The sequence below is a fragment of the Cucurbita pepo genome, chromosome 2 (assembly GCF_057944985.1).
Source record: "Cucurbita pepo subsp. pepo isolate OVF chromosome 2, ASM5794498v1, whole genome shotgun sequence".
Classification (NCBI taxonomy): domain Eukaryota; kingdom Viridiplantae; phylum Streptophyta; class Magnoliopsida; order Cucurbitales; family Cucurbitaceae; genus Cucurbita; species Cucurbita pepo.
In genome coordinates, this window is record NC_141799.1 from 7,586,558 (window position 1) to 7,598,328 (window position 11,771).

General features: G+C 37.8%; 1 protein-coding gene across 1 annotated transcript; it reads left to right on the forward strand.

Moving 5' to 3' along the window:
* The first annotated feature begins 9,482 nt into the window (after positions 1-9,482).
* LOC147793459 (uncharacterized) lies at positions 9,483-10,175 on the forward strand. The gene has a single exon (XM_087121128.1). It carries the CDS (start codon positions 9,483-9,485, stop codon positions 10,173-10,175), a length of 693 nt encoding a protein of 230 aa, XP_086977254.1.
* The last annotated feature ends 1,596 nt before the right edge of the window (positions 10,176-11,771 follow it).

Below are 11,771 nucleotides of genomic sequence, written 5' to 3' on the forward strand. Positions count from 1 at the left end.
TCTCAATCTTCCCTCTTCCCCTGTAATTATTTTCATGGTAAGGAGATAGTATGGACCAATTTTGTTAATCTATTCTATTCCAAATCTTCCCTTTTTATTTTTATTTCTTTTTTTTTTCCTTTCTTTTTTTTAGTATTGTAATGACCCTAAATTTTCACATACTCAGAGTAGCTACTTACGTCTCATGCTCATCTATAATGCGGAAATATAACTCTTACATAAACATAATTGATAACGTAAACTTCAAAAAAACGTTTAAAACAACCTCTTCTTTGGAAAACACAGCCAAGGTCTTACGTGTTTAAATATGAAATACTGAAATTTAGAGAAAACAAAAACAAATACAAAATAATTTAAAACAATGAAATGCAAAACAACCTAATCTAACTTAAGACTAGAAATTTAAATATGAATCTACCCTATGCACGTGCCACAGTCTCTGCTCACGATGCTGCCGTCCTCCGTACAAGTGCGCCTTGCCTTTACCTGAAAAATGATGTGGCACACGGCCTGAGTATTTCAAAGAATACTCAGTAAGTGGCCCCACTATAGGGGGCCATGCAAATGCAAACACATGCAATTATGATTTAGGGACCTATCTCTAATCATCTTAGGGGTGGCCTCCAGTCTCGGACATATTGGATGTGTAGTACTTCCCTACACACGACTCACACGTGCGAGTGTGAATCCCAGGGCGCTCGCACACCCCCTGGACCCTCTGGTCAAGCTAATCTGTAGCGACGTCCGGAGGTCAGCGGAACCCCATCGTGTCATGCACCTCATGAACACCCTCATCTGTGTGCTTTCGCACCTGTGCGCATACGCGCTCATCATACGGTGCGCGTCCGCACTCATCATCTCTAGGGGAAGTAGCCCTATGCTTATGAACATACAATATGCATGAGGTCCCTCTAAATCCATCATAATGTCTCTCCTGACACAACCCTCTAGTCTCATCTCTTTGTTACTCTAGGTAACACATACTCGTGGATATTTATATTAATATCATTTTCACGCTCTAAGGGTTGTGTCCTATGTCGATCTAACGACATGATGCAATATGGCACTCATCATCATATAACATGCTCAATATGGAATACATCATCATATTAAGGTAAACGTCACGCAATCATCATACTCATCATATTGCCACAAAGTGCATCAAACATATCAAGTACAACATTCATCAAAATATATATATACTGCGCACATCAAGTATCGTAACCCACACATCATCATAACTCATATACCGCATCGTACGATATAGTTCATACATCATCGTAACTCATACAATTTTTAGCCTATCCTATAGTAAGACCACTTTCCTGATTAGCTTATAAGGGTGTCACCGATTTATCCTTAACGAAAGTTTGATTTTTCCCTTTGTATCCAAGCCAACCTATAAGAATCCATGACATCAATTTCATGTTCAATTCTCTGACTCTTGCAATGGTTCATGTGCTAAATTTCATGCAAGTAGTAAAGACTTTGCATGGATAAAGTCTTGGAACCTTATAATATACATCTAAATATATATACATATTCTATTTATATTAAGATTTCATTTTCTATTTTTTATCTCGAGTGACTACTTTCTTGTCTTCTAATCTGTACTCTACTTTTTCTCTCAATTTTTGTTCAAGACATATTCTTGATCAATTTTTAATCGATTCTTACTTAATCATATTATTGGTCAATTTCGATCCATTCTTACTTAATCATATTAACTCTTCCCTTTTATTTTTCTCTTCCTTCTCTCTGTATTTCCTTCTCTCTTTCTTTCCTTCCCTCTCTATTTTTTTTCTTCTTCTTTTAGGTATTTCCTCTTTTTCTTTTCTTTTTTTCTTTTGAGTTTATTAAAAGTATTCTCGTTTTTATCTGGTCTTCTCTTTGTATTTTTTCTTCCTTCCAAAATCTTTCTTTTATCTTGTTTTTTTTTCTTTCATTCCGTTATCATTAATTCTTCCTTCCAAATCTTTCTTTTATCTTATCTTGTTTTCCTTTCTTTTTTCCTTTAATTTTGTTATCATTTAAGTTCACAGATATCATAGATAAATTATTCTTACAAAATCTTTCCTTTCTTATTTACTTGTTAATTTTTTTTTAAACAGAATCTTTTCTTTCTTTCTCCCTGTATTTACTTCTTATCTTCCCTCTTTTTTCCTCTATTTGTGTATTTTTTTATAAACAGATATTAGCCTCTATGGTTAATTTTACCTATAACCAAAACAGAATCTTTTGTTTCTCTTTGTCTTGTATTTACTTCTTATCTTCCATTTTCCCTCTGTATGTTTTTATGTACAGATATTAGCCTCAGTCATGGTTAATTTTCTATAACCTGATAACCAAAATCTAAATAAATGGGCAGGAACAAGAGATCTTATTCTGATTAATTAGATAAAGGAAAAGGAAATCTGATTGGGATAAATGAAAAAGAGATCTGAAATATGATTTACCGTAATAACAAAGCAAAATCTCTCCCCAATAATTAAATCTCCAGCTCTCCTTGCAAATCTGGTTGTTGGTATTTTTTTTTCATTGTAGGAACCTACTCTGCATCCAGGCATCCAGTATTCTGATTTGGGTTTTTTATGGATGAGTTGGTTGAGGAGAGATAGTTGGGAGAGGGAGGGGTTAATGGGGAGTAGTTTAGGGAAAATTATTATTTTAATTATTTAATTATTTAATTATTTTTTTTTGGGTCGTTACATTATCTACCCTAAAAATAACTTTCGTCCTCGAAAGTCTCAAACTCTTGTACTAGCTCAGGATATTTTTCTATTATTTCATCCTCACGCTCCCACGTGGCTTCCTCGCTGTGGTGATTCTGCCACAGTACCTTAATGAACGCAATATTCCTGTTGCGTAAGGTTTTTACTTCTCTAGCTAAGATTTTTACTAGTTTTTCCTTGTAGCTCAAATCTTCATTGAGTTGGAGTGGTTGTAGTCTAATACGTGGATGGGTCAATATGATGTGAACTTAGTATATGTGATGTATAGCATAAGTTCATAAGTAATGAGCCTTAGGCTTATGAGATGCCATCTTGGTTTCTAGAACCATGCTGCCTAGATCACGCAAAAGAGTAAGACGAGGAAGGGGATGACCTCCTATTAGAGGTAGAGGACGAGGTGAGGCTGAAGAGAGCCCTCCTCGAGAAGGATCAGAGACAGAGTTTGAATTAGAACCCTTATTGTATGTATGGTCGGCAAGTGCCCTTGCAAGGGTAGACCTAGTAAGTAAGAATAGTAGTAAAGATGACCAACTTCGATGTAATACTAGGCATGGATTGACTAGCTGCAAATCGTGCTAGTATAGACTGTCGCAAAAAAAAAAAAAAAAAAGAGATATTCTCACCACCGGTGTGACTTTGCTTTAAATTTAGAAGCACAAGTACCGAGATTACCTCAAAAGTAGTCTCGATGATGAAAGCAAAGAGACTAGTTCAACAAGGTGATTGGCCTATATTAGCATGTGCCATAGACGTAAGAGGAAAAGAAAAGACTCTAGAAAATGTGTCCATCGTAAATGAGTTCCCAAATGTGTATATGGATGACCTACCTGGAATACCCCTTTCCCAAGCGGTCGACTTCATCATCGAATTCGAGCTGGGAACTGGGTCTATTTCTAAAGCACCCTATCGCATGGCGCTAGCAGAGTTGAAAGAACTCAAGGCGCAATTAAAGACTTACGGGATAAAGGGTTCATTCGACCTAGCATATTCCCCTAGGGTGCGCCAGTGTTGTTTGTTCAGAAGAAAGATGGATCGATGCATTTTTGCATTGATTACAGAGAGTTAAATTAGAGAACCATAAAGAACAAATACCCTCTGCCTAGAATAGAAGACTTATTCGATCAACTAAGAGAAGCAACGATATTTTCTAAGATAGATCTGCGGTCAGGTTACCATTAAATAAAGAGTAAAGAAAAAGACGCACCAAAGACAACATTTAGGACAAGGTATGATCGCTTTAAGTTCGTGGTATGCCATTTGGCCTCACCAATGCTCCAGCTGTGTTAACGGAGTTAATGAACCGAGTGTTCAAGGATCGTCTAGACACTTTTGTGATCGTGCTCATTGATGACATCCTAGTGTACTCGAAAACAGACTTGAAACACTAGGAACACCTCTGAAAAGTCCTAGCCACCCTAAGAGAGAACAAGTTGTATGTCAAGTTCTCAAAGTGTGAATTTTGGTTACGATAAGTCTCTTTCCTAGGATACGTGGCGACAAAGGACTGAGTATCCGTAGATCCTACTAAGGTCAAAGCGGTCACGAAGTAGGAACGCCCAACTTCGGTAACATCAGTACAGAGTTTGTTGGGACTAGCGAGATACTATCGAAGGTTCGTGTAGGACTTCGCTAGAATAGCCTCGCCTTTGACACAGTTAACGAGAAAAGGGGTACCATTTATATGAAATGATGCTTGTGAGGCAAGCTTCCAAAACCTAAAAGAGAGATTGGTAACCGTCTGGAACTCACGGTACCCGAGATCTCAGAAGAGTACGTAATCTATAGTGACGCCTTTAAAGAATGGACTAGGATGTGTGTTAATGCAACATGGTAAAATTGTTGCATACGCATTCCGTCAACTAAAAGAATACGAAGATAATTACCCTACCCACGACCTAGAGTTAGCCGCTGTAGTGTTCACGCTTAAAATTTGGTGACACTACCTGTATGGAGAGAAAATGTTTAACTTACCACAAGATTTTAAATAATTCTTCACCCAGAAAGAGTCAAATATGAGACAGAGAAGGTGGTTAGAATTGGTGAAGGACTACGATGTAGATATCCAATACCACCCTAGAAAAGCAAATGTGGTCGTAGACGCTTTGAGTAGAAAGGCGACCCACTCTTCGGCCCTCATTACGAGGGAAGTAAGGGTATAAAGAAAATTCAAGGGAGCCAACATAGTTGTAGCGACCGAGAGAGTCATAGCACAACTGGCCCGACTTACAGTGCAACCTACATTTGGGCAAAGAATGGTTACCTCCCAACGAGAGGATCCAAACCTACAGAAAGTCTTTAGCCAGCTAGCTGAGAGTCTAGTAAATAGATTCTCGAAGACCTCAGATGAAGGGCTATTATATCAGGGACGCCTATATGTCTCGACAATAGAGGAGCTAAGGAAAGAAATACTGACGAAGCTCACAACTCGCCATTTGCCATGCACCCAGGAGGTACTAAGATGTACCAAGATTTAAAACAACACTTCTGGTGGGAGAGCATGAAGAGGGACGTGACCAAGTTTGTGAGCAAGTGCTTAGTTTGTCAACAAGTGAAAGCTCCTAGATAAAAGGTGGCTGGGTTGTTGCAGCCCCTAAGCATACTAGAGTGGAAGTGGGAAAACATAGCAATGGACTTCATAGTAGGATTATCCAAAACGCTTAAAGACTATACAATGATCGGGTAGTTGTCGATAGGTTGACCAAGTCGGCACACTTCCTACCTGGGAAAGCTACATATACAGTTGACAATTGGGCAAAGCTGTATGTGAAAGAAATAGTAAGACTACATGGAGTCCCATTATCTATAGTGTCGGATCAGGACCCACGCTTTACGTCAGTGTTCTAGCTCAAACTTCAAAAAGCGCTGGGTACCCACCTCGACTTTAGTAACGCTTTCCACCCCCAAATAGATGGACAAACGGAGCGTTTAAACCAACTTCTAGAGGACATGTTACGCGCTTGCGTACTAGATTTTAAGGGAAGTTGGGATTCCAAACTCCACCTTATGGAATTCTCGTATAATAACAACTTCCAAGCCACTATTGGTATGACACCATTTGAGGCCCTGTATGGGAAACGGTGTAGGTTCCCACTATGTTGGGACGAAGTAGGCGAAAGAGAGTTAGTAGGACTCGAGCTGGTTCGACTCACCAATGAGGATGTTCAGCAAAATTCGAGCGAGGATGCGTACCGCTAAAAGTCGACAGAAAAGCTACGCCGATGTAAGGCGTAGAAGCTTAGAGTTCGAGATAGGAGACCCAGTATTCCTCAAGGTGACACCTATGAAAGATGTCTTGAGGTTTGGACGTAAAGGCAAGTTAAGTCCTAAATTCATTGGACCATTCGAGATCCTAGAGCGAGTTGGTCCAGTAGCGTATAAGTTAGCCCTACCTCAAGCCCACTCAGGAGTACACGATGTATTTCATGTGTTGATGTTGAGGAAGTACATTACGGACCCTATCCACGAAATAGACTACGAACCACTCCAACTCAATGAAGATCTGAGCTTTGAGGAAAAACTAGTAAAAATCTTAGCTAGAGAAGTAAAAACCTTACGCAACAGAAATATTGCATTCGTTAAGGTACTGTGGCAGAATCACCACATTGAGGAAGCCACGTGGGAGCGTGAGGGCGAAATAAGAGAAAAATACCCCGAGCTAGTAAGAGTTCGAGACTTTCGAGGACGAAAGTTCTTTTAGGGGTAGATAATGTAACGATCCAAAAAAGAGAATAATAATAATAATAAGAAGTAAATAATTAAATAATTAAAATAATGATTTTCGCTAAAGTACCCTCCACTAACCCCTCTTCCTCCCCCAAACTATCTCTCCTCAACCAACATATCAGTCAAAATCTCAATCGAGAATAGTGCTATCTCTCCTCCACCAACCCACAAATCCAGAATTTAGGATGAATTTTGTGGTTCCTAAAACTAAAAAAAGAAAGAAAAAAAAAATACCAACAAATTTACAAGAGAGCCGGAGATTTAATTTTTGGAGAGAGATCTGTTAGTATGGTAAGTCTCTTCTCATTTATCTTATAAGAAATCAGTAAGAATTAGATTTTCTTTCTGTTTAATTATTCAAAATTAGATCTCTTGTTCCCTTGACCAGTCATTTAAATTTTTTGTTATGATGTTAGGTGGTAGAAAATAACTCGAATAAATGAGACAAATATTTTTCAACAGAATAAAAAAAAATACAGAACAAATATAAAAATGGAAGATAGGAAGTAAATACAAAACAAAGAGGAAAAGAGAAGAACATAGAGGAAAAGAGAAGAATCGGAAAAAAAAAAAATTAACAGGTAAATAAGAAAAGAAAATAAGTCGAATAAATGAGGGCAAATATCAAATATTTGTCAATGGAATAAAAAAGAATACAGAAAAGATAGAAAAATGGAAGATAGGAAGTAAATACAAAACAGAGACGAAAAGAGAAGAACAGAGAGCAAAAGAGAAGAATCAGAAAAAAAAAAAATTAACGGGTAATAAGAAAGGAAATGTAATAGCCCAAAAATAAATAAAGAAATAAACAAAAAAAATAAAAAAATAAAAAATTAATTAATTAAAATTAAAAAAAAAAAAAAAAATCTTTCCCCACCTCTCCTCACAAATCTCTCATTCCTTCCCACAATTATCTCTGTAGACCCATCTTAAGCCAACTACAAAAAAACAAAGAAACAGAAGAACAACAATGGTCAGATTTGAGAAGTAAAATGGCTTTCAACAGATTGCAATGGTCAGATTTGAGAAGTAAAATGGCTTTCAACAGATTGCAGATTCAGAGTTTGTCAGTTATTACGGTAAAATCCTATCTTAGATTTTCTTTTTCCGTAGAGATATGGTTATAAGAAATTAATTTAGTTTTGGTTATAAGAAATTAATTTAGGATCAAATCTTCTCTCCTATATTGCCATTTGTAATAATCAGATATATAGAATTATTAGATTTTTGTTAGCATTTTAGTTATACGAAATAAGGTTATAAGGTTAGATTCAATAAAATTGTAGGTGGCAGATCTATAAACTGAAAGATCATAGCCTCTACTTAAAATTGGCCACTAATATCTTTTTACACAATTCAAAAACCTATTTACATGGAAAAAATGAGAGAGAGGAAGGGAGATTGAGAAAAAATTTGTTAAACAAAGGAAATATGAGAGGCAGTGAGCTCCTTTAGCTCCTTTAAATTTTGACTAACACAAAAGATTAGAATTTTTATCAGAGGGCAGTGACCTTCTTAAAATTTTGTCTAACAGAAAAGATCAGAATTTTAAGATGGCTAGATGGCTAATGTAAATTAGGGAAATAATTTTATAGAGTTCAAACTTGAAACTGATGTCATGAGCTCATATAGCTTGACTCGGATTTCAAAGGACGAAATCGAACTTTCATTAAAGATATATTTGTGACAATGACTTAAGCGAGCCAGGTAAGTGACCTTACTATCGGCATGGTTATTTTTGATGTTGACACGTGCCCTGTGGTTCTGCACGTGTCATATATGTTGAATGTGTGAATTGTCTGTGGATCGATATGCTTCCTATATGTTATGTTATGTTATAATATGTGGATTGTATGATAATAATTATGGTACGATGTGCTCTAGGAGATGTTTGAGATAGGATACGAGAAGGATGCACAAAACAAAATGTAACGATAGGAGTAAGATACGTTCATGAAACGTTAAGCTTAGGTTACATACCGGAGTACTATGGATAGGAGAGATTGATGAAAGAATACAGTTAGGTTATGGGTAGAAAAGGATAAGTTTGTGATAGATTGATAGAACGATGGCGTTAGGATACGTTCTGGTGATGATATGACTAAGGTACGTTACGTAATGATATGTCTGTGATAGGTATAAGAACGTTAAGGCTATGGTAAGTTAGAGAACGATATGACTATGAAGTGTTTACGTTATGACTTGTTTATGATATGATGCATTGTATGCTAGATTATTGTGCTTAAGTACGTAGTTATGTGAACGTGAATGTATGCTTTTAGTCTGATGTGATGTGTAATGCATGTAACGATGTGTGGTCCTTGAATGATTATGGCTTGTTTGTATGAATATTTGAGGTAATCTTTAGGCCACCTAACGGACATAGCTTTAAGTTTAAGGGGGTGGATTCTCAAAACACCCCACGAATTATCTCTACTCTAAAAGCAAGGAAGTTAGTTGGTCGAGGAGCTTGGGCCTGGTTGGCGAGCATATCAGACATGAGGTGGGGTACAAGCAGTGTGATAAATGTGCTGTCGTACAGGAGTTCGAGGATGTGTTTCTAGAAGAGCTCCCTAGGTTACTGTTGGAAACAAACTTGAATGAGAGAGAGAAAAAAAAAAGCTGTTATTAATTTTGGTTTTTAAATTCAGTAAAAAAAAGCTATACATATTTGAGGAAAAGAGTAGTTTATGGTGAGAAAACCTGTGATAATTATGGCCATTTTTAGTTAGTAAAACTTATAAATAAACTTATAAATAGGCTTTATTTGTCATTGTAATATCAAAGCAAGTAGAGTGAGAGTCATAGAGCAAAAAGAAGCATAATAGAAAGTGTAATAAAAAAAGACTTTTGAGAATTCTTGGTCTCTTTGTCTCTCCCCTCTCGACACCCCTTTTGTGAGGGTTATCTAAACGAGTTAGTTTCAGAGTGACTGTCCATTTTCTACAAGTCGGTATCAGAGCGACTTTTAATTTCAACACATTGGTATGAGAGCAAATTGTTTTCTACGAATTGGTATCAGAGCCGATGGCGAACATGATGGGACAAATGCCGCTACCACGATTGACGAAGACGAACTACAAGAATTGGAGCATCCAAATGAAAGCTCTTCTCGGTTCGCAAGACGCATGGAAGGTGGTCGAAGAAGGTTTCAAAGAACCGAAGGATACCACGGGTTATACAGCAGCGCAAAACAAGGCGCTAAAGAAATTACGATTGAAGGATAAGGCAGCATTATACATGCTGTTTCGGGCTGTTGACGAGTCGGGCTTTGAGAAGATTACAAGAACAACTACTTCAAAAGAAGTGTGGGACACTTTAGAAAATGTGTTCAAAGGAACCAACCAAGTCAAGCAGTTGCGTCTCCAGACTCAGCGTGGCGAGTTGGAGAGCATGAAGATGAAGGAGTTAGAAAATGTATCTGACTATATTGCACATGTACAGACCGTGGCAAATCAGCTAAATCAAAACGAAGAAGAAATGCTACTCGAGATGTGGGTTGTGGAGAAAATCTTGAGGTCGTTAACAGACAACTTCGAGAATATCGTATCTGCCATAGAAGAGTCGAAGGACCTGACGAAGTTCACAGTCGATGAGCTTGCCGGTTCTCTCGAGGCACACGAACAACGTAAGAAAAAGAAGGAGGAACCATTTGATCAAGCGCTTCAAACGAAGGAATCAATAAAGGATGAAAAGACACTCTACTCTAAAAAAATTTGAGGTAGAGGTCGTGGAAGTCGCGGGAATGGTCGAGGTGGTCAAGGCAACACTTACGAAGAAATCTATAATGAGAAGAGACTATCGAGCAAAGCAAATTGGTGTGGAAGAGGACGCAGTCGAGGAAGAGGTGGCCTATCAAACATTCAGTGCTATAAATGTCAAAAATATGGTCATTACGCGAATGATTGTAACTCCAAAAAATGTTACAATTTTGGCAGAATGGGGCACGTTGCAAAAGCATATCGAGCCAAAAAAAGGGTGGAAGGAACAACCAACCTAGCCATGGATGACATAACCGATGAAGATCTTCTCTTGATGGCTCAAGATGAAGAGAACATCAATAACGACACTCTGTGGTACCTCGACTCAGGGGTAAGCAACCATGTGTGCGGTCCCGAGCACCTATTTAAAGAAATGAAAAAGATTGAAGATGGTCACGTGTCATTTGGAGATGCGTCGAAGGTGGAGGTAAAAGGTCGAGGTATGATACACTTCTTGCAAAAGGATGGTGTGATGGGGTCAATCCAAGATGTCTATTACGTACCAGATCTCAAGACCAACATATTGAGTATGGGGCAACTCACAGAGAAAGGTTACTCGATATTCCTAAAGGACCAACTACTACACCTGAAGGATAAGAAAGAGCGTTTGGTTGCTCAAGTCGAGATAGGAAGAAATCGAATGTACAAATTGAACTTAAGAAGCATATGAGAAAAGTGTTTGAGAGTTGACGTAGAAGACAAGGCATCACTCTGGCATCTCTGTTTTGGTCACCTACATCATGGCAGGCTAAAGAAGTTAGCGAAGAAAAATATGGTACATGGGCTACCAAACATGGACTTTGAAGGAAAATTTTGTGAAGAATGCGTGCTCAGCAAGCATGCGAGAACCTCAATTCAAAAGAATGCTGAATTTTGGGCTAAACAACCTCTCGAGTTGATCCATACAGATATATGTGGACAAATTAACCCCGAGTCCTTCAGCGGAAAGGGGTTATTTATTTCCTTTATCGATGATTACTCATGGAAAACTTGGACTTACTTTCTGAAAGGAAAATCCGAGGCATTTGAGGTGTTTAAAAAGTTCAAAGTAATGGTGGAGAAGAAAACAGGTAGACACATCAAAGCTGTACAATCCGATAGAGGAGTGAGTATACTTCGACGGCTTTCATGTAGTACTGCGAGGAGCAAGGCATAAGGCGATTTCTAACTGCACCGTACACCCCTCAACAAAATGGTGTGGCCGAGAGAAAGAACTGAACCATTCTCAACATGGTTCACTCAATGCTTAAGAGCAAAAGTGTAACGACCCTAAATTTTACCTATTTAATCTAAGGTCATTACTATACCTTGAAATGCGAAATATTCATTAAATGAGCCCTGTTCATAAATGTGACTTACACTCGCCTTTTATTGCCTCGTGAAAGAGAAAATGATTATAAGGGAAAGAAAGGAAAAGAAAATTATTGAAATAAAGGAAAATGAACAAAACGGAAATGAATGTCTTATACTAACCCTATGATTTATTATGCAAATACAATTCAACCTATACTAACCTATACTAATGATGCAAACCGAATTCAACCTTGACTATGAA